We start from the raw sequence: 23907 nt of genomic DNA, 5'->3' as shown, positions 1-23907 counted from the left end.
GGATTCCATTTAAAAATGTTTCCCTTAATACTCCTCTCCTCTTCCTTTCCCTCTCTCCCCACCCCAAAGATCTTTTGGTATTCCTTTCCTTTACTGCTACTGATTATTATATTATTCCTCTATTTAAAATAGGATGGATGAAGTAGACAGTATTCCTTTTTCTGACAAGAAAGGCCTGAATATCATTTGGGAAAATTCATCCTTAAGAAGCACTGGATGAGCTATATGTTTCATGTTAAAATAATTTATCCATAGTATGTATTATGAACAAGGGCTCCCTTTCTGAATTAGTTTGCAAGGGCTGCCATAACAAAGTACTACAGACTTCCTCAATTTCTGGAGGCTAGAAATCTAAGAATCAAGGTGTTGGTAGGGTTGATCTCATTCTGAGTCCTTTCTCCCTGTCTTGTAGATGGCCATCTTCCTCCTGTGTTTTCACACGGTCTTCCCTCTGTGTCTGTTGCTGTCCTAATCTCTTCTTAAAAAGACACCAGTCATACTGGGTTAGGGCCCACTTACATGACCTCATTTTACTCTACCTCTTTAAAGGCCCTGTCTCCAAATACAGTCACATTCTGAGGTACTTGGGCTTAGGACGTCAATATATGAATTTCAGGTGAACACAATTCAGCCCATAATACTTCCTAGCTGCATCACAGAAGAGACTTACTTAGGAAAACAATGTGAATGCAATTATATCCTGTGTGCTGTCAGAAAAAAGGGAGGAGCCATAATTATGGAAAATTAAAGACAGACTTGGAAAGCATTACACAATTCTTAATATGCCAACCTCAGCATTTCTGGTTTGGTACCATAGCTAGAACGATACTGTCACCCCTCCTCGCACAACCTGCTTTTTATATTGTTAGCTAATTAAACCCTCCAAGCAAATTTCTGGATTAGGTCTCGTGCTTTACCTCGGCCACACGCTGAAACGCACGCTGAGCTTTCACTTTCCGCACAAAAGAGATATTACCACCGCCTGCCGCAAGTTCTACGCGCTTTATTCCATCACCCGCCCTCCCCCGCCCTCTCACGACTATTCCCCACCCATCCTTTCCAAAGCGTTGGTCACCTACATCTACAAATTCTACACATTGCCTTTCCATCACCCTGCTGTTTCTGGGTGGAAGAAAGGGTCATTTCTTTCTCCGAATCCCGATTTAGATAAAGCAGCAATCCTGTCTTTTTGCTCCAGGAGACGGGGCGAGGACCTCTCTCCCAGCTCAGGGTAAAAGTGCTAATGTTTAGGCTGAGTCATAAGAGGGGCCTATTGACCTGGCACGGTTTAAGCACGCAACTGACAATGGACACAGGAAGTCCGATAACCAATCAGAGCGTAAATATGTGCGAGAATCTTTTTTTTCAGGCGTAGGTCACTGCTAAGTCCGACCCAGCGGAGGGGCGCGAGCCCAGCCGGGTCCGCAGACCTCAACAGCGCGGTTGCAAGCGCGTCCCCGTTTCAGCTCGGGCGACGCTGATTGGAGGGACAGGCGGAGGCGGTGGGTGCAGCCAATCCGGAGTGGCATCCGCGTCTCCTCCCCGCCCCTGGGCGCCCAGGGGAGTTGGCCCTGGGGCCCGGCACCAGTGTCTGGGAGACTCTCGTGGGGTCTGCGGCAAGAGGCTGCGGACACCGGTGCACAGGCCATGGCCTCCCCCGGGCTTCCCCAGCCCCCCACCGAGGACGCGGCCTGGCCTCTGCGCGTCCTGCACGCGCCCCCGGGGTTGCTGCGGCTGGACCCCACGGGCGGCGCGCTGCTGCTGCTCGTCCTCGCCGCGCTGCTGGGCTGGAGCTGGCTGTGGCGGCTCCCGGAGCGGGGCATCCCCCCCGGGCCCGCGCCCTGGCCCGTGGTGGGCAACTTCGGCTTCGTGCTGCTGCCGCGTTTTCTCCGAAGGAAGAGCTGGCCGTATCGCCGAGCGAGAAACGGAGGAATGAATGCCTCGGGCCAGGGCGTGCAGTTGCTCCTGGCCGACCTGGGCCGTGTGTACGGCAACATCTTTAGCTTCTTCATCGGCCACTACCTGGTGGTGGTCCTCAACGACTTCCACAGCGTGCGGGAGGCGCTGGTGCAGCAGGCCGAGGTCTTCAGCGACCGCCCGCGGGTGCCGCTGACCTCCATCATGACCAAGGGAAAGGGTGAGCTGGGCCGCGCCTCGGGGTCACGGGCCCTGTGAACGCGCGGCTGGGGCTGCAGGTGCGCAGAGGCTGTGGGTTCTGTGCCCCTGAGGCCGCGCACCCGGCCCGCCGCGCACCTGCATCCGGAGGTGGAGGGAGGCGCTCCTTCCACTCCCGGATCCCGTCCATCCAGCTGGGATAGGCTCCATCCGCCCCAGGAGTATTCACTCCTTCCCAGAACGGGGCCTCACTCTTCAGGCTGTGTTCCCGACGAGGAACTTTGGCCTGGTTAAAAAGAGAGGGATATTTACACCGTTGGCCTTCTGAGTGCAAGAATTTAATGTGATTATTTTCCCACAGGATAGGAGCCAACTGACAAACCTAATACATCAGGTTCAGAGCCTCTCTGATTCCTGCTTATGGAAGTCTAAGTTGGGCAGTTTTGAGGGTTGGTAAACATCTTATCTGCTGCAGTCGAATATCACAGTTGCCCTTTATTTATCAGTGTTCCCTCTGTTGTATTGGCCGGCACGGGTCCCAGACTATTTTTCCATCTGTGCCAATCCTATCCTTAACTCAGATGTTAATTTCAATGTCTTTGCTGCAGGGAGTTTTGTTTTTTTTTCCCTCACTTCTGCAGCAGGTAAGTTAGGCTCCCTTGTTATTGTTTAATTGCAAAAGTACTTTTCCTTCGCTATCAGTCCTGAGGCTTCAGGATTTTCTAACCTTGGGCCCAAAGTTGTGTCTTCACCACTAGACTGACATCCAGGAGGACAGAGTAATTCCTCGTCCTTCCTGGCGTGCAGTAGCACAGTAGTGTAGTGTGTGTGTGCTCAGTCGTGTCTGACTCTTGGCGACCCCATGGACTGTAGCCCACCAGGCTCCTCTGTCCCTGGAATTTTTCAGATAAGAACGCTGGAGTGGGCTGCCATTCCCTTCTCCAGGGAATCTCCTGACCCAGGGGTTGAACACCTTGTCTCTTGCATCTCCTACATTGGCAGGCAAATACTTCACCATTGTGCCACCTGGAAGTAGGAGCCAGTAACTGTTAAGTAAATGAACTGCTGCTTCCCCTTCTTGGAATGTGGCATAAAGAGATTCAGGCTTTTTAGACCCTGATTAAGCCAGATTTTTGCATCAGGATTTTAAATGAATAGTAAAGACGATCTTAATATTTTAATGTTTAAAACATTAATTTTGATATTACTGAAAAACAAATTACACATGTCATAGTCCACACCTCACCCTCTGCACGCCTTCACACAGGCTGCTGCTTCTACCTGGAATTCTCTTCCGATCTCATGGCCACCTGGAGAACTTCTGCCTGCTTTTCTTCTCTCTCTCTCTCTCTCTCTTTTAATGAGGTGAAGTACAGATAGCATAAAATTTACCATCTTAATCATTTTTAAGCATACAGTTCAGCGTCATTAAGTCAATAACATTGTGAAAGTATCTCCGCTATCTCCAGAACCCTCTTCATCTTTCAAAACTGGAACTTCATACCCATTAAATAAACACTAAACACCCACGAAACATTAAAGTCTCTAACCTCTGGCAACCATCATTCTATTTTCCATCCTAGGTAATTTATTTAAGTGGAATCATGCAGTATTTATCCTTTTGTGACGGATACATTTCACCTCATACAATGTTTTAAGGGTCATCCATCTTGTGGCACGTGTGAGGATTTTCTTCCTTTTAAGAGTGACTGCTGTTCCATTTAACATTTGCACTGCACTTTGTTTATCCATTCCTCCTTGATGGACTATTGGGTACTTCTGTCTTTAGATTATTGTGAAAAATGCTGCTGTGAACATGGTGTATCCACAAATAACCGCTCAAAGTGCTGCTGTCAGTTCTTCTGGGTGTAAATCCAGAAATGGAATTGCTTGATCATAGGGAACTCTATGTTTAATTTTTGAGTGACTGCCATACCATTTTCCATAGCAGCTGCGCCATTTTACATTCCTACCAGCAATGGCCCACATTCCTACCCGCAACGGCCAACATTCCAGTTTCTCCACATCCTCACCAATACTTGCGCTCTGTTTCCTCATACCTGCTTCAATGTCTCCTCTCTGAGGATGTGTTCTATGACATATTTCTCTACCCTCCCAGGCAGAGGTGCGATACTCTTTTCTCTGTGATACCACTGTTTTCAGTTAAACTCTCATCCCATTCCCTATCAGTCAATAAGTCTCATCAGTTCCTACTGCAGATACATCCATGTGCTGTATCCATTCACTTTTACCCATCTCCAGCTTATCCAAGCTACAGTCAGTTCTCATCTCTTACTGCAGAAACCTCTTAACTAGCCTGCTTGCTTCTGTCCAATCATTCATATATACATCAATCAAAGGGATCTCTTAAAAGAAAAACAAAAAACTACGAATCAGAACAAATCATGTCACTCTGCCACTGAAACCAATTGCTTCTGACCCCGTTCTGTACCCTAAAGGGTCTGGCGTCTGTTTGCCTTTTGGACTTTATGTTTTTCTACTCATACCTTCCTTGTACATTTCAAGTACAGTGTCTGCTCTGGACACACTAAGCTGCTTCCTGGCAAGTTGGTGACTGCTTCAGGCTACTGGGTTTTGTTATCCTTGGGCCTGGAATAACTTTGTACTTGGCTGACTCTTTATCATCTCTTAAGTCAAGTGTCACCTTTCACTTCTAGTTTAGACACTGTCCAATATCATAACTGAATCTCATTCATATTTCACCAAACTCATTCATTGAACATTTTGAAAGCATTTAGCCTATTACCAACCCCACCTCCCTCCAGAACGTGACCTCTGTGAGGGTAAAGACTTAGGTCATTTTAACCACTGCACCCCCACTAATTGGCACAGAGTAAGTAGTCAAGAAATGAATGAATGCATGCACCAAGCACCTACTGTTGTACTGACCACATTGTATTGTCACTTTTGTTGCTTGTCTGTCTTTTCCTCCTGATTTTTTAAAGGTAAGAATTAGATTTTCTTCGTTGAGGTCCTTCTTGGTGGATGTATAGTTTGGTCAATAATCCATAATAAGGAAGGTGTTTTTTTTTTTAATTGGAAGATAATTGCTTTACAATTCTGTGCTGGTTTCTGCCATACATCAACATGAATCAGTCACAGGCTCCCCCTTAAACCTCCCTCCTATCTGCCCCCTCGTCCTACCCCTCTAGACTGTCACAGAGCCCTGGGCTGAGCTCCATGTGTCAGCAGCGAATCCCCACCGGCTCTGTTTTGCATATGGTAGCGTGTGTGTTTCCATGCTGCTCTCTCCATGCGTCCCCCTTCCCCCACTGTGTCCACAAGCCTGTCCTCTGTGTCTGTGTCCACTGCTGCCCTGCAGATAGGCTCATCAGCACCGTCTTTCCAGATGCCATCAGATCAGATCAGATCAGATCAGTCGCTCAGTCGTGTCCAACTCTTTGCGACCCCGTGAATCGCAGCACGCCAGGCCTCCCTGTCCATCGCCAACTCCCGAAGTTCACTGAGACTCACGTCCATCGAGTCAGTGATGCCATCCAGCCATCTCATCCTCTGTCGTCCCCTTCTCCTCCTGCCCCCAATCCCTCCCAGCATCAGAGTCTTTTCCAATGAGTCAACTCTTCACATGAGGTGGCCAAAGTACTGGAGTTTCAGCTTTAGCATCAGTCCTTCCAAAGAACACCCAGGGCTGATCTCCTTCAAAATGGACTGGTTGGATCTCCTTGCAGTCCAAGGGACTCTCAAGAGTCTTCTCCAACACCACAGTTCAAAAGCATCAATTCTTCGGTGCTCAGCTTTCTTCACAGTCCAACTCTCACATCCATACATGACCACAGGAAAAACCATAGCCTTGACTAGACGAACCTTTGTTGGCAAAGTAATGTCATATACATGCGTTAATATACAATGTTTGTCTTTCTCCTTCTGACTCACTCACTCTGTACAATAGGCTCTGTCTCTTGGAGGAATTAATACTTTAAGTGAAGCACCAAATTATCCCTGGCTCTCAAGACTTCCCTAAATAAGGAGGGACTAATAACAAGCTGTGATCCAACTATACTTAAAAACTGCCTTATTAGATATAATAAGGTAGTTATTATACATAAATATATTGTAAGGCATTTATTATTATACATAATAAGGTAGTTATATATAATGCAGTTATTATTACATATATAAGGTAGTTGTTATATATAACAAGGCAGTTTTTAAGTATTAGTTGGATCACAGTTTGTTATTAGATCCCTCCTTATGGGGAAAGTCTTGGGTGCCCAGGATAATTTGCTGCTGCAGTGTCTGACCTAAAAGTATTAATTCCCCCAAGACACAGCTAGGACTTCTCAGGTGATGCTGCTCTGGTGTTCTGGTGGATGTATGTTGGGCAAATGTGCTGGAAGAATTTTCTGTTGCTAGTGAAGGTGATTGACAGGAGAAGGTAAAGCAAGAACCATATGTAACAAGGGAAATGCTTATGGATTTTACTTGGAATAAACAATAGGCCATCTGCACAGGAAAATGTAGATAGTCAAGGAATCTTTTAATGGAATTGTTTCAAAGGTGAAGAATAAAATGGGAGGAGGTAAATTTATCTCAAGATGACCATCAAGGGATAAAGGAGCAGATGAGTTCTGGGTTGACTTCATAGATCTAGAAGTGGATGGCATGGTCAGCTTGAAGGAGATTGGCCACAGGAGTGAAAGGCTGAGAGACTCAGCAAGATTTGAGGAATGCCCAGGCATTCCTCACTCCCTGCTCACTCCCTTCAGTGTCATTTCCAACAGAAACATTATAAAATGTGAAAATGTAAAATATAAAAGCCAGAAGGAGGATGTGTAGGGTATAAGAGAAGGTGATATTAGGAACTGGAGACCAATAGTGTTATTAAATGTTTCTTACAAGAAATTGTTTTTAAAGAATTTTGCTACTAAAGTGGGTGAGACTAGCAGAGAAGGAATGTTTCATGAACAGTGATGTGCTAGAAATTGTTCACTTAACACATTGTCAACGAGTTCTAGCATGTAGGAAAGTTATTTGAGTTTTTCAAATGATTGTGCTTAGACAAGTTGATGTTGTTTTTAAACATAAAAACTATAGTCAGCTAGATAGGCCATAAAGATGTTCTACGTTAGCTATGCCCATCAAACCTATTGATCCATCTGATTCTGTTCCTGAGCAGGAATAGTTAATAAAGCTACAAAGTCAGGTTAAGAGGTACACACTACTAGGTATGAAATAAATAAGCTACAAGGGTATATTGTACATTACAAGGAATATAGCCAATATTAATAATAATGTTAAATGGAGTATATTTTAAAAATACAGACTCATCTTGTATACCTGAAACTAATTTTGTATACCTGAAATTAATATAATATTGTAAATCAACTGTACTTCAAATAAAAGAAGTTTATTAAGTCAGAGCCAAGTCTACCCAAGAAGTACTTTACTTACCAGAATGGCATAGTTTGAAAACCTCAAGGCAAAACTAATAAATGTAAATTATTCCAAAGTGGTATCACCATGGAATACCTGACTGAAACACTTGAGTCCTTCTTCGGCATTTTTCAGGTTATAACTAGAGAATAGAGGGTTTTAGAAGGGCTTTTCTCTGTAGTGGTGAAAATGGGAGAATGGGCATCTCAGGGTAGCTCCTGATTCTTGGAGAAGCTGGTTCACAGTAAGAAAGAAGAAAGGCAGGCAGGCAGAAAGAAGTGAAAGGGGGTGCGGAGAGAAGGAGTTCTGTGATGTTTAGTCCTCTCTGAGGTGGTGACACCCAGCTCTTTCTGCTTTTTTATTCCGTCCACAGCCTACTTGGCCTTTTTGCCAAACTAGCTTGAGGGTATGTTTTGTCATTTCCAAACCAGAGTCCTGATTTTGCTTTGCAGTCATTTTTATTTTTCAGTGGTTTTTATCCCCTTGAGATGAAGTCTTTGTAGACAACCATTGTATACATAAGAAAATAGTGTGAAGTCACTCAGTCGTGTCCAGCTCTTTGCGATCCTGTGGACTGTAGGCCACCAGGCTCCTCTGTCCATGGGATTTCCCAGGCAAGAATACTGGAGTGGGTTGCCATTTCCTTCCCCAGGGGATCTTCCTGACCCAGGGATCAAACCCGGGTCTCCCTCATTGCAGGCAGATGCTTTAACCTCTGAGCCACCAATGTCAAAAAAAAAAAAAAAGAAAAAAAAAGAATGGAGGTGTCAACAATTGGAAGATGTGCCTGAACCTCTTCCAAACACTCTAAGACTCTAAGCCATTCTGGCTTCCCGACCAGGGTATTTTACAAGGTTTGAAACACTGATGCCATGAATTCTGTCCATGCCTCTCATCCCTGACATTCTCAGACACTGTCTCCTTGGACACCTCTTACGTCTTGCACTTCATATCTGTCGAAGTGAAAGTGTTAGTCTCTCAGTTGTGTCCGACTTTTGCAACCCCATGGACTGTAGCCTGCCAGGCTCCTCTGTCCCTGGAATTCTCCAGGTAAGAATACTGGAGTGGGTTGCCATTTCCTACTCCAGGGAATCTTCCTGACCCAGGGATCAAACCCAGGTCTCCTGCATGTGAGGCAGATTCTTTACCATCTGAGCTACTGGGGAAGTCCTCATATCTGTCAAGTTGCTGTCAATACCCAATGCCCAAGGACCAGCCTCTCTTGAGAGGGTTCCCTCCTTTTCCCCACCTTATCTAAACCTGAATTTTTCCCTAAAGATAAACCAGCCCCTTTTTAACTTTCCCCAAGTTCTTTATTTTTCTAAAATGTGCCTTCATATACATCCTTATTTACAAATGAAGTATCACCCAGATGTCCTGTCTGAGAAGTACTGCTTTCACTCAGCTGACAGGGTGCTCTTTCCCTTGTCTACACTGAAACCTCAGTAGCCTCCAACATACAACATTTAATACAATGTATCCCAACAACGGAACATTCCGTATAGTCCAACATACAGCGTTCAATCCTGTACAGCCCAACAATGCAACACTCAATACCATACATACCACTTATGCAACTTTAGTGCAGCCCACCAGACAACATTTCAATATGCTATGCAACTTCAGTAGAGTCCAGCATAAAACAGTAGAGTTGTTGATTTATCCAGTTCCTCAAAAAAACTGAAAGCATCTCGTGAACAGCGACTGTGTCTTTTAAATCCATATGCCCTTAGTAGCTGGCACATAGGGGACTCTAAATAAATATTGGAAAAACTAATAGAGGGCATTTTGCTAGATAAAATGTTTCTAAAATCCAAATGTATGGATTTAAATATAAGTTTAAAGGTGAGAGTTTGAAAGATGATGAGTAGGTGACACAGACTGAAGACCTAACAAAAGAATAAAATCCCTTGAGAAATAGGACAGACCAGAGATGTCATATGTGACAATGTGACATCTTAAATTAGATGGCAGTTAAAATTAGGATAAAATCCTGAAGTTGGAGTGAGAGACCATATCTTTCCAAGGAAAGAGAAGGGAGCCCAATAACACAGCCTCTGAATGCTGACAGCAGCAAAAGATTGGGCATGGTTCAAGACAGGAAGTGTGATTAAGCTGTGGTTCCCTAGAAAATAGTTTATGGGGGTTTAGTAAACAAAGAGAGTCAAGTTTCAGGGGTAGTTAATAAATTTTTATTCCTTCTTGAAAATCACACACTACACCAGAGGAATTTTTCACAGAAGCACCTACCCCATCCATGATGAAATGTTCCTATAACCCCGTACCACAACATCTGAAGACAAAAAACGGAGACAGGATTGGCAAATGACTTCAGAGAGTGGTGGGTGACCACCCTTAGGTTTCTGCAGGGGGAGGTACTAATGGAGTGTGGTCCAGTTCTTCCTAAGGAATCCCAGAAAGGCTCAGGAATCGGAGGTACCAGTGATTGCAGGAGATAGGGATGAGCCAGAGAGCTGAAAACAGCAATTGCTAGAAGTGCATATAAACTGTAGTTAGACCAGTTCCTTATCACCACCACCTTCCCTGCAGAAAATAGATGCTTTTGAAGAGCTTTGGATTTTAGTGACCTCTTGGTCAGCCAGTGATTTGAAGTAGGGAGGGGAATGAGGGCAGAGAGATATGACCTTGTACCATGCAAGATGAAAAGCCTGTGCACTGCACCTAGAGAGCAGCCCCCACTTGCCGCAACTAGAGACAGCCGGAGTGCAGCAACGAAGACCCAGTACAGCCCCAAAACGAAAGAAAGAAAGAATAAGGAAGGCATTACATGATGATAACAGGAACCCTTTTTTTTTAACCAGGAAGATAAAATATTTCTAAATTTGAATGTAGCTGACAATGTTGTCTGGCATATACAACATAGATACATAAAATTTTTGTGTATTTTAATTATATATTTTAATTCTTAAAATATATATATATACACACAACAAAAACTTACATAATTGCAAAAAGAAATTGATAAGTACCATTAGAGCAAAATATTTTAACATAAGTATTTGAATAGTTGAGAGATCAGGCAGATAAACATTTGGTAAGGATAAAGAAGATGTGATTCTAACAGTTAGCAGCTTTCTTTGTTGGGAAGGACCTTACAGTGGCAGGCTTGGTGTATTTATACCTGTAATGAATCATTTTTTAGTGCTCTTGTCCTTCATATGAAAAAAAGATTTCATAAGGTCATGTAACAATATGCAAAAATCACTATCTTTTCGGTTTCTTCTTTAGTTTCAAAGTGACAATTTTACAATGCTACATTTCAATTGTATTGGATACATGTATATGTGTGGCTGAGTCCCTTTGGCTGTTCACCTGAAATTATCACATTGTTCATTGGCCTGGTGTGCTGCGATTCATGGAGTCGCAAAGAGTCAGACATGACTGAGCGACTGAACTGAACTGATAACTCCAATATAAAATTAAAAGTTTTTTTTAAATTTCAAAAAAAGAGGACCTTATACCCAACAATTGCTTATATAAAAATTCTTCCCTACTTTATTTGGAGATTTATTAAAATTGATCACATTCTAGACTAAAAAGCTGGCCTCATCGATGTAAAAAATCAGCATAAGCCAGTTAACCTAGGTGGCAAAAGAGAATAACAGAAGAAAAACTTTATACTTCAAATGTATTGAAAAGACATGCAAACAATACTTGTGGACCGCAGCTTAAGTGGATCTCAAAGGCAACTGTAGAGCCTTGAAAAGTGAAAGTGTTAGTCTCTCAATAGTGTTGGACTCTTTGCAACTCCATGGACTGTAGCCCAAGGCTCCTCTGTCCATGGGATTCCCCACGCAAGAATACTGGAGTGGGTAGCCATTCCCCTCTCCAGGGGATCTTCCCAACCCAGGGGTGTCTCCTGCATTGGCATGCAGATTCTTTACACTGAGCCACCTGGGAAACCCTTGTAGAGCCTTCACTATCCTTTCTTAGGATAAAGGTCTGAAAATTAGTGGGCTACCCTGGTGGCTTAGTGATAAAGAATCTGCATGCTAATGCAGGAAACGTGGGTTTGATTACCCACGTTTCCATGCTAATGTAGGAAATGTGGGTTGGGAAGATCCCCTAGAGAAGGAAATGGCAATACACTCCAGTATTCTTGCCTGGGGAATCCCATGGACAGAGAAGCCTAGCGGGCTACAGTCCATGGGGTCCCAAAGAGTTGGGCACAACTTAGCAACTAAACAACAGCAACAATATACAAGAAAGCAGACTAGAAAACCTGTAATGGAGCTGCCGGCATACAGCAAATGTATGACAGAGGAAGTGGTGTAGATCAGTAGGGAAAAGGAGAAGCTGTTCCATTAATGGTGCTTGAATAACAGATTTTCAGAATAGGGGGTAAAGTGGATTCCTTCTTCACAACAAGTAGGAATACCTACTGCTACTGCTGCTAAGTCGATTCAGTCGTGTCCGACTCTGTTCGACCCCATGGCAGCCCACCAGGCTCCCCCGTCCCTGGGATTCTCCAGGCAAGAACACTGGAGTGGGTTGCCATTTCCTTCTCCAATGCATGAAAGTGAAAGTGAAGTCGCTCAGTCGTGTCCGACTTCGAGACTCCATGGACTGCAGCCTACCAGGCTCCTTCATCCATGGGGTTTTCCAGGCAAGAGTACTGGAGTGGGGTGCCGTTGCCTTCTTCAGGAATACCTAACATAAGTATAAACTCCAGGTAGGCTATAGAGACTTAAATGTCAAAAAGCAAAATGTTTTAATTTTACAAGAAAATAGTTGTATTTATGAACCTGTGGTAGGAAAAGATTTTTAAAATAAGATACACAGCACAAACCACTAAGAAAAGATTGGTAAATGCAACTACCTTCATATTTAAAACTAGTTTATCAAGTAGTAGCATGAAAACATGAAAAAAAGCAATTCACGTGGTGAAAGACAGTATCTGCTTTGCATGTAGAATATATAAGAAGAAGAAAATTGCACAGTTTATAAGCACAAATCACAGAATAGGAAACTTGGGCAAAAGCCATATGAGAAGCTGTTCCAACTCACTGTAACAGTCAGGGACATGCAAATAAAAATCAGATGAGATACATTTCAGCCCTCTGGCAAAAATAAAATGTCGATAACTGCCAAGTGATGGCAACTATTTGACAAGAGATCGTTAATATACTTCTGGTAGGCACACTTTTGGGGTCTTCTCCACTTTGGAGAGGAGTATGGCAGTGTGGCAATGGCACCCCACTCCAGTCCTCTTGTCTGGAAAATCCCATGGACGAAGGAGCCTGGTAGGCTGCAGTCCATGGGGTCGATACAGTCAGACACGACTGAGCGACTTCACTTTCTCTTTTCACTTTCATTCACTGGAGAAGGAAATAGCAACCCACTCCAGTGTTCTTGCCTGGAGAATCCCAGGGACGGGGAAGCCTGGTGGGCTGCTGTCTCTGGGGTCGCACAGAGTCGGACACGACTGACTCGACTTAGCAGCAGCAGTCACATTGAAGGTGTGTGTATTTTAGGACACATCAACGTACTATTAGCAATGTTTTCAAAATTCTGATGGAGGGGGAAAGGTACAATTAATACATGTGCTGAAAATCTTTAGAAAATCTGTCTCTGATGTATCCTTTCCCAGGAAACTACTAGAGGATAGGCTTCAACAAAATTCAGTAGTGAAAGAAGAAAAAGACATAGATTCCAGGGAAATGGGTTCAACACAGGAGGTCCAAAAAGATTTCTACGCTGTGCTGCAACACTTCAGTTGTGTTCAGTTCTTTTTGACCCCATGGACTGTAGCCTGCCAGGCTCCTCTGTCCATGAGATTCTCCAGGCAAGAATATTGGAGAGGGTTGCCCTGCCCTCCTGCAGGGGATTTTCCCACCCCAGGGATCACACCCATGTCTCATTATGTCTCCTGCATTGGCAAGCAGGTTCTTTACCACTAGCATCACCTGGGAAACCCCTACAAAAACTTGTAGTTGATGACAAATGGGAGTCATAAAACACCTAAACAGAAGGCCTAGAAAGAATATCGTATTTGAGCAGATGTGTGGAAGATCCTGGTCAGGAATATGAACCTGATCATTCAAAACAGACCATATGGCGTTTTTTTTTTTTTTTTAATTAAGAATCATTTTACATAGACAGACTTAACCACTGAGAGAGGTCTTTATTTCATTCTCAGCTGTATTCACAGCATCCCAGTGTCTGGTACATAGTAGGCATTCAGAAATATTTGTTAAGTGAATGAAGCATGTCCTTGAAGGTAGCAGGAATGAAGTAGATGAAAAATAGGAAGGAAGAAGAGCTGGCTGAAACAATAAAGCACACCATGGAAAAGAGGAGGATGAAATAAGTGACAGGAAGCAAAGAATATTTGAGAACAATTTGATAGAAAATCTGAGAGCAATTCTGTTGGGGTTGATGGTGAAAGATGTATAACGTAAGTGAGAATCAAATAAGCTGTGGTTGTGAATGTCCTAGAGTTCAGAGGCTTTTAAATTAGGGCTGTTTGCAACAACAGACATTTTAGATGACTTGCCCGTTCTTTGATCCAAGCTTTGGTGAGCACCGTTCTAATTCAGTTGGGTCATTCATGTATTCAGCGAATACTTAACAAGCTCCTCCTCTGTATGTAGCCCTATGTCAGAAGTTTGGATTTTAATGAGGAGCAAACTCAGATATTATCCCTGCCCTCATGTGCGCTCTGTTACTGTGCTTCTTGTGTTTATAATGTTTAGAATATGCGTGTACCTAGCTTGAGATATTGGAGAAGGAAATGGCGACCCACTCCAGTGTTCTTGCCTGGAGAATCCCAGGGACGGGGGAGCCTGGTGGGCTGCTGTCTATGGGGTCGCACAGAGTCGGACACGACTGAAGTGACTTAGCAGCAGCAGCTTGAGATATTTTCTCAGTCTGGGTTCACTTTAAGAAAATAAGATTTTGAAATTTAGGTAACTCTAGAAATCGAACCTTGTTTTCTCTTATTTCACCTGGAGTTATAATAATAAGCTTTTTAGCAAAGTTTTCTAGTGCAATTAGATATAATTTTTGTTATTAGAAACATACACTATCTGGATAACTAAATTTTGCCAGTCATTCTTCTTGGCTGGTGGTCCTTATCTATACGTATATGAGCTTTGCACAAGTGACTTGAGAAGTACAGGTCCACTTTATGGTTGGTCCTCTTCAGTGTTAATAATCAAGCTTTGCTGTCCCTCACCTTCTTTCCTTGGTTTCTTTTTGCAGGGATTGTATTTGCACATTATGGTCCAGTCTGGAGACAACAGAGGAAGTTCTCTCATTCAACTCTTCGTCATTTTGGCTTGGGAAAGCTTAGCTTGGAGCCCAAGATTATTGAGGAGTTCAGATATGTGAAAGAGGAAATGCAAAAGCACGGAGACGCCCCTTTCAATCCTTTCCCCATTGTCAACAACGCCGTCTCTAACATCATTTGCTCCTTGTGCTTTGGTCGGCGCTTTGATTACACCAATAGTGAATTTAAGCAAATGCTTAATTTTATGTCACGAGCATTAGAAGTTTGTCTGAACACCCAGCTCCTCCTGGTCAACATATGCTCCTGGCTTTATTACCTTCCTTTTGGACCATTTAAGGAATTAAGACAGATTGAAAAGGATTTAACCCTTTTCCTTAAAAAAATCATCAAAGATCATCGAGAGTCTTTGGATGTAGAGAACCCTCAGGACTTCATAGACATGTATCTTCTCCATGTGGAGGAGGAGAAGAAAAATAACAGCAATAGTGGGTTTGATGAAGATTACTTATTTTACATCATCGGCGATCTCTTCATTGCTGGCACTGATACCACAACTAACTCTTTGCTTTGGTGCCTCCTGTATATGGCACTGCACCCCAACATTCAAGGTAATAAACAGATGTTTTCTTTATTCATGGCAAAACCAGGATATTTAAATCAGGATCAACAACCTTGGTGATCCTGTGGCTCCTATCAATAAGCAACATCTTCAGGCTGGAAAACAAAATGGAAATGCTTGCATCTCATAGGGAATTGGTAAGGTGTTAACAGTGAAACTCCAAGATTCTAGACAGTGGCACTAAGGCCACAGCTTGCATGCATCTGCTCTAAATCTCTACAGGTCTGATTCTGTGTGAAATCTAGGATGAAGAAAGAACTTTAGAGAAGACTCTTTTAGAGTTGAATCATAATCATCTGAACCCATCCATCTTTTTTGAAAGTGAGACCAGAGGCCCAGAGTTCTGTGATTTTCACAAGGTCACAGAGCTAGTTCCACCACATCAATACCAGTAGGTAGTGAATATCAGTGGAAGTTCACAGTGGAAGGACAGGGGGAAGAAGTGTATTCATTTTCCATTGCTCCTACAACAAATAACCACACACTTAGTGACTTAACACAAATTTGTTATCTTAGAGTTCTGTACCTTAGAAGTCTGACACTGTCTCAGTGAGCTAAAATCAAGACATTGGCAGGGCTGCGTGCCTTGCTGGACACTCTGGAGGAGAATCCATCTCCTTGCCATTTCCAGCTTCTTTGGCTGGTGGCCCCATTGCTCCCATTTTGAAGCCAGCAATCTTGTATCTCTCCGACCATTTTTTCGTAGTCATATCTCCCTCTGATTCTAAACTCAACTGGAAAAAGTTCTCCAATTTTAAAACCCATGTAATTAGACTGTGCACACCGAGAAAATCCAGCATAATCTCCCCAGCTTAAGGTCCTTCGTTTAATCCAAGTCCCTTTACCATATAAGATAGCATATTCACAGGTTCTAAGGGATTATGGACATCTTGGGGGACCATTGTCTGCCTACTGTAGGTGGGATTTTGCCTACCTACATTCATTAACTATGGATGAGTAGCAGATTATCCCAAAATTTAGCATCTTAACAACCATTCATTATGTCACATAGTTTCTGAGGATCAGGAGTTTGGAGCAGCTTAGGCTGGATGTTCTGCATAGGATTTCTTAGGAAATTATAATCATGATGGTGGCCGGGGGTGACAAATACCTGTAGACTTGACTAGGACTAGAGGATCCTCTAGCAAGATGATTCACCCACATGACTGCTGGCGGGCCTTACCCTTCAGACCTTGACTTGGCTGCCAGCTTCTCCCAGAATGAATGACTCGAGAGTGAGTGGTCCAGACAAAAGCCATGGTGGTCAACTCTAACCCAAGCTCAGAATGGTCATACCACTACTTCTCCCTATTCTATTGGTAACAGAGACCAGTTTGGTATAAAGTGGGAGGGGACAGCACAAAGATGTGACCACCAAGAAGTGGGGTCACGGGGGGTCATGTTGAGCTGTCACACGTCATCACAGGTAAAAGTTTAGAGAGCCAGTTCTAAGCTGATACGAGAGAGTGATTCAGACTGGTCCTGAATCCAGTGCACCTTCCCCTTGGCCCCTCTGTCTGCTGTGCCATGCTCCATTAAGCGTCCCAGGCTGGTACAGAGTCCCTGGGACCAGCTGCCTCTACTGGGATATCTGAGCGGTGCTTCATTTCATGGAGGCTAAGTCAGCTTCTATTGCCGACTTCCCAGCTGGGCAGGTGTGGTGATGGGAAGTGTGCATGGGAGGGCAGTCTCTCCTGGCTTATCCTTTGGATTCTGCTTTCCTTTTTTTTTTTTTTTTTGTATAGAAAAGATTCATGAAGAAATTGCAAGGGTCATTGGTGCTGACCGCGCCCCCTCCCTCACTGACAAGGCGCAGATGCCCTACACAGAAGCCACCATCATGGAGGTGCAGAGGCTGAGCACTGTGGTGCCGCTCTCCATCCCTCACATGACCTCAGAGAAAACAGGCAAGTCCAGGGCCTTCCTCCTCGGAATGCCCTTGAGGGGAACCCAGCCCCTTCACCCAGAGGACCTGAGGTGAGGGTGCAGCCGGGGTTTGGCATGGTCATGGATAATCAAATGTCCAGGGGATGCTTCAGCCTTGCTGTCCCTGTTTGCTGTACTGGCTGGCATTCCAGCACTGGCTGACTGGTAAACATCTCTCTTGGCTTCAGAGCATGCTCATGTACACTGGTCAGGCAAATTCTTCCCTTTAAGGTGGCTGTATTGGCAGATACAATAGTTAACAAAGGTCCCTCTCAGTCCTCCTGTTCTTGGAGGTCCGAAGAGCTAGCCTAAATTTGGAATTAAGGAGTTCAACTGGGAATTATCCTGCATCGTTTTTAACAATTCTGCAACTGAAGCACAAATGGTGAAGAATTAGAAGAGCCCATCTGATTCTGAGGGCACATGTTTCAGCCTCTCATCTACAGTGACATACAGGCTCTCAGACTGTAAATGTCCTTCATAGCCAGGAGTTGTCCTCTGGAGACAGCCTGTGATGAAATGGCCTTGCATCTACTTATAAGACAATTGTAGGAGGCAATCACTTATAAATGACATTGGATCACTCAACAGTTGGGTGGAAATTAGATACAAAGTATGTGCGGCATCTTTGGGGCATTGTTTAAAGTACATATGATCTTGACAGCTGGTGAGAGCCAGTGCTGATGTCCTGTTATATCCCTTTAGTTTACCTTCTTCATTGCATTGTTGTGTGGACATAAAAGACTGTGAGCTGTAAATTATATATAAGAATTACTGTTGTCTGAAGTGAAGAGAAGTGAAAGTCGCTCAAGTCATGTCTGACTCTTTGCGACTCTGTGGACTGTAGCCTGCCAGGCTCCTCTGTCCATGGAATTCTCCAGACAAGAATGGAGTGGGTAGCTATTCCCTTCTCCAGGGGATCTTCCCGACCCAGGATCAAACACAGGTCTCCTGCATTGTGGGCAGATTCTTTACCATCTGAGTTTAGTTGCTAAGTTATGTTTGACTCTTTGTGACTCCATGGAGTGTGGCTGCCAGGCTCCTCTGTCCATGGGATTTTCCAGTCAAGAATACAGGAGTGGGTTGCCATGCCCTCTTCCAGGGGATCTTCCCAACCCAGGGATCAAACCTGTGTCTCGTGCATTGGCAGGTGGGTTCTTTACCACTGAGCCACCAGGGAGGAATTTATAATTTTTTGGAACAGTTTACTTGACATGCCACATGATTTCTATTTTAATGTTTCTCTTAATTATAATTTTTAATGGTTTGATTGGGTTTATTAACTCAGCATGCATCAGAGCAGCTCCTGTGCTCTGTCTTAGGCTGAGTCTAGGGATCGTGTGGAGACGATGACAGTTAATGAGGTCTTTTCCCTGCCCTCAAAGTACCTGAAAGTTTACTCTCAGCAGCTTAAGAACCTAGATACATAACTAGCTCTTTTTTTTCAAACAGTGATGTTTACTGAGAGCTATTAGTAAAAGCATGTTGAATGATTCTGTGGTTTTGTTCTGTTTTAGTGCTCCAAGGTTTTACCATTCCTAAAGGCACAATAATATTACCCAACCTATGGTCAGTACACAGAGACCCAGCCATCTGGGAGAAACCAAATGATTTCTACCCTGATCGATTTCTGGATGATCAAGGACAACTTATTAAAAAGGAAACGTTTATTCCTTTTGGGATAGGTCAGTTAAACTTTTATTTTCTTAATGGTATAATTAAGAAAGAAGTAGAACCAGAAGAATCTTTTATTATTTCATGATATTGTTTTAAAAATGTGTCTTTCTTGACAAGCCAATATATGAGAGAAATAATTTAGATAATGCATCTCCACTATGTTCATTTCATATTAAAAAAAATGAAAGCAGTTGATTTTAAATCGTTAAACGTGACTAGAAATCTTCCTTTTTGCATTGTCCAGGTGATTGTTGAAGTCCCAGAGAACTATTAGAGTTAAGAGCAGCTTTCGACCTGCCTGAATGGTGGGTAAGAGGGTGGGATCTCTGATCTCAGCAGTTACTCTTTTAGGTCCCTAGATGAGGGCAAGGAGGCTTCTTTCTATAGAAAAGGAATGCTCCGGAGATTCTCACGTGATGTCTCTTCTCTTCAATCTTCCAGGTAAGAGCAGGGAAAGAGATAAGTAGGTATGGAGGAGGAGACGAGGTAGCCCGCCTTGTTGGGTCCATCTCCAGTTTCTATCTAGGATGAGCATAGATTTTTGTGAGGAGTCAGCTAAAATGTGAACTTGGTAAAAATTCTAATAGACTATGGGAAGCCCTGGGGTATATGTGGCAATTTTATTTCAAACTTCTCAGTGTCTGCCTTTAAAACACTCAATTTAGAGTTTTTGTATAAATGTATCCCTTTTGAGGTGGGAAAAGGGGTGGTCTTGTAATCCCTTTTTTCTGGTCTTATTTTTAGGGAAGCGGGTGTGTATGGGAGAGCAGCTGGCAAAGATGGAGTTGTTCCTGATGTTCGTGAGCCTAATGCAGAGTTTCACGTTTGTTTTGCCTAAGGATTCAAAGCCAATCCTGACTGGGAAATATGGTCTAACTTTAGCCCCACATCCATTTAATATAATCACTTCAAAGAGATAAAGAACATCTCCATGAAGAGATGGTGCAGAGAATGTAAATACACATCCTTCTAAACAGCCTTCCTTCTGTAATTGACAGTGGATCTGGCAACTCTGAAAATCTAGGTTGGCCTCAGATCAGAGAGAGATTGGAAAGAGGGTCGAACATGGGGACTTTTGCTTTTGAGGGGGGGTTCCTCTGCAGGAAACTTCAGCCATTTCAGTAATGCATGTGACTTGGGGGATTGCGACCAAAGTAGTGGATGGGGAAGCAGGCAATATGGATTTTTATGCCCAGTGGGCTCCACCAGTGGGCATTTCATCTCACCTCTCAGTGCCTCAGTCTTTCCACATGGAAGGCAGTGGTAACAAAACCTGCCTCATATCTTGGCATGCATGTGTGCATGCTAAGTCACTTCAGTGGTCTCCAACTCTGTGATCCTATGGACTGCCTGCCAGGCTCCTGTGTCCATGCGATTCTCCAGACAAGAATACTAGAATGGGTTGCCATTCCCTTCTCCAGGGGATCGTCCAGACCCACGGATCAAACCTGGGTCTCCTGCGGCTCCTGCATTGCAGGCAGATTCTTTACCACTGAGCTACTGCAGACACTCATCTCGGCTTGAACGATGGTCAAATGCCCCATATTTTTACTGACATCACTAAGATGCTGTTAAGTTCTGGAGAACAAATCCGGGAGAAGGAAGACCTACCTGTTTAAGACCCATGGCAACATGAAAGTGGTGTTCAGACTTTAATACTTCATCAGAGAAGGATGTGGGCTTGAGTGACAATGAATTAGAACTTATCTTGGAACAGAGTTTATGTCAGTTTTAGGGGACTTGTTATCATTACCCTTTTACGATTTTAGTTTTTACTTTTTGTAGACATAGGATGAAGAGAACCCTTGTTCAGTATGTTGAGGAATGGATATGGTCTGAATGTATGTTTGCCTTCTCTTTCAACTACATCAACAGTGAGCCTAGATGAAGAAGTGGCTTCATGGCAGGATTCCTTTCTGCTGTCTTTACCCACAAGGATGTAGCTCTAGCTTTTAACTTGAGCCCTGAATAGTGAGCTCAGGAATTTTGATACTAGGATTAATAAGGGAAGGATTTGAGCTGTACTGCACGTTCCTTTCCTGTTCTTCCTTCCTGCCACTAGGCCTAACATATCTCATCCTTGAAGACTCACAAAGACAGGAAGGCATTCTTTTGCTTATTAAGATAACTAAATTGTTTCTTAATAAATAAGCTCCTTCTGAAAGAGCAGTTCTCGAAAAAGGTTAACGCCCTCTTTCAGGAGGTGTTTGGAAATATGGGGGTGTGTTTTTCGTTATCATAATCATGGGGGTGCTACTGGCCTTTTTTGCTGCCACGAAGCCAGGATGATAAATGTCTGAGCAGTCCTAGACAGTGAAAAGCAGACCTATCCACAGAGAACATGCCCCAAAAGTGGCTAGGCCTTTCCTTTATTCTCCCATTATATTCCATATATAGAAGGAATCGTGATATAATATGAGCAGCTGTTCTTTTTGAGCCTTCCTCATTCTGGCAACATATTTTATGCTTCAGTTGAATACTTATGTAATTCTTACAGACTGTCCAGTCACAGGATGATATTTTGTAGCTATGAAGCTCAAGCTTAGAGAAGCTAAGGACTTCGTGTAGTTATTAAGAAGAAGTACTACTGTTTGTTTCAAACCTACCAGTTTATAACAGGAGAGTTCTTCCTGTACCACTTCTTGGTACTTCCTCCACTAGATCCCATAGCAGCCTATCTCTCTGCATTTTCAACATGGATAAATGACATACAGGCCAATCTTTAGGTGCCTTGAGCATTTTTTGTTAATTAAAATAGAAAACCTAATGAATGAAATGCCTAGGCACTGTGAGTGAATGGAGAGTTTGTTGTGCAGATCTTGGATGGATGGTGTGGGTTACCCTGCGTCATGAGCAGGGCAGTTTGTTCCTCATTTGAAATTGCATATGCTTTGGAATTGCACTATTAACTTTGCATTAGCAAATTTATTACTCCTCGATTTATAAATACATTTTCAGTATTCCCTAAACAGTTTGCAGCTAATTTGAGAAAAAAAACTATTCTGTGAGAGTATGTTGAAATAAGATGTTTATTAAACTTTAAAACAATGCCTTAAACTGTAGCACTTTAAAAACATCTGTTTATGGCAAATCACTGCGAAGACTTAGTGCTTTCCTCCCATGTGTTGATGTTTTACGATTTTGTACTTTATGATTTACTTGAAGTGTAAAAAGAATAGTACTTTGTTTGGTAATTCTGCCTGATACCTACTTTTAGTCCTCATCGTGAACATAATTTTTGATGTTTTTATTAAACTTTTAATTTTAACTAAGTGTCACTTCTGGGTTTTGGGGGTTTTATTTCAGTTGCTAAGCAAAATTCTGTCTTACCAGATGTCAAGTTAGGAAGTGGAAGAGGGAACAGACCTTCAGAAAGAGAGAGATGGCCACATGTAAGCATGATCTCCAGGCAGGAGGATAATTCTTTTAAAATATGCTCTCTTTTACACAGTTACTCTCAGGGCTGTCTTAAAGCCCACGTTTCTTATTTCCCACATCAAAATCCTGCATGGTTTGAAGGATGGATGAATCTGTACAAGCCCATGGTGGCAAAGTATCAAGTGCTTATCTCAATTACACTTCTTAGCTCAGGAAAACGAGTTTTTAAAATACCCCACCCTATGGATTTTTCCTCTAGATGAGCCCACTGCCAGCCTTTTTCCATGGCCCAGTCTTCCTCCTACAGGTTATAGCTCAGAGGTCACCTCTGCAGGCACGGCTTCCACTAGGGTCCAATCTAAAGTGGCCTTTCCTGAGAACTCTCTGGTATAGACTAAATGTATGTGTTCCTTGCCAAGAATTCATTAGTTGAAATCTGATCCCCAGTGTGATGGTATTTGGAGGTAGAATCTTTGGAAGGTGATTATGTCATGAGAGTGGAGCCCTCATGAATGATTAGGGTCCTTATAAGAGCCCCAAGAACTGCCTGGTCCCTTCTGTCATATGAGAACGCAGTGCAGAGATAGCCGTCCATGAACCAGGAAGCAGGCTCTCACCAGACACCGAATCTGCAGATGCCTTGAGTTTGGACTTCTAGCCTCCAGAAGGGTGGCTCAGTGGTAAGGAATCCGCCGATCAATGTAGGAGATGCAGGTTTGATCCCTGGGTCAGAAGATCCCCTAGAGAAGGAAACGGCAACCCACCCTAGCATTCTTGCCTGGGAAATCCCATGGACAGAGGACCCTGGTGGGCCACAGTGTCACAAAAGAGTCAGACACGACTTAGTGACTAAACAACAGCCTCCAGAACCATATGAAATAAATTTATTTGTAAAAATCTCAAGTCTATGGTGTTTTTGTTGTAATACCATAAGTGGATAAAATACTTCCTGATTTATCACCCAGTTTATTTCCTTCAGAGACCTCCTCGTTATTTACAGTTACCCTGTTTATTAAAATCCTCAGTTTCCATCATCTCTTCCACCTCTGGCCAGAGGACCATTGATGCAAAAGTTTTCAATTTTGATGAAGTCCAAATGGCAAACCACTCCAGTGTTCTTGCCTGGAGAATCCCAGGGACGGGGGAGCCTGGTGGGCTTCCGTCTGTGGGGTCACACAGAGTCGGACATGACTGAAGTGACTTAGCAGCAGCAGCAGCAGTCAGTCTATTTTTTCTTTTGTTGCCCGTGTCTTCAGTGTCATATCCAAGAAATCATTGCCAAATCCAATGTCATGAGGCTTTCGCCCTGTTTTCTTCTAAGAGTTTTATAGTTTTAGGTTTTATGTGAGGGTCTTTGATCCATTTTGAATTGACTTTTGTATTTGGTGTAAGGTAAGGGTCTAACTTTCATGCATGTGGATAACAGTTTTCCCAACACTATTTGTTGAAAAGGCTGTCTTCCCCAATTAATGATCTTGATACTTCTGTCCAAAATTGTTTGACCATATACACAAGGATTTATTTC

General features: G+C 43.3%; 1 protein-coding gene across 1 annotated transcript; it reads left to right on the top strand.

The window, feature by feature from the left end:
* The first annotated feature begins 1479 nt into the window (after window positions 1–1479).
* On the top strand, window positions 1480–22282 carry LOC133249277 (cytochrome P450 2U1). The gene is made up of 5 exons (XM_061419431.1): window positions 1480–2137; window positions 14755–15390; window positions 17147–17308; window positions 18845–19012; window positions 19749–22282. Exons 1-5 carry the CDS (start codon window positions 1648–1650, stop codon window positions 19922–19924), a joined length of 1632 nt encoding a protein of 543 aa, XP_061275415.1. The 5' UTR covers window positions 1480–1647; the 3' UTR covers window positions 19925–22282.
* Window positions 22283–23907: the final 1625 nt, after the last annotated feature.

Source organism: Bos javanicus, chromosome 6 (genome assembly GCF_032452875.1).
Source record: "Bos javanicus breed banteng chromosome 6, ARS-OSU_banteng_1.0, whole genome shotgun sequence".
In the NCBI taxonomy this organism is placed as follows: Eukaryota; Metazoa; Chordata; class Mammalia; order Artiodactyla; family Bovidae; genus Bos; species Bos javanicus.
The sequence above is the reverse complement of the archived record's forward strand: the minus strand, read 5'-3'. Positions and strand labels throughout refer to the sequence as shown.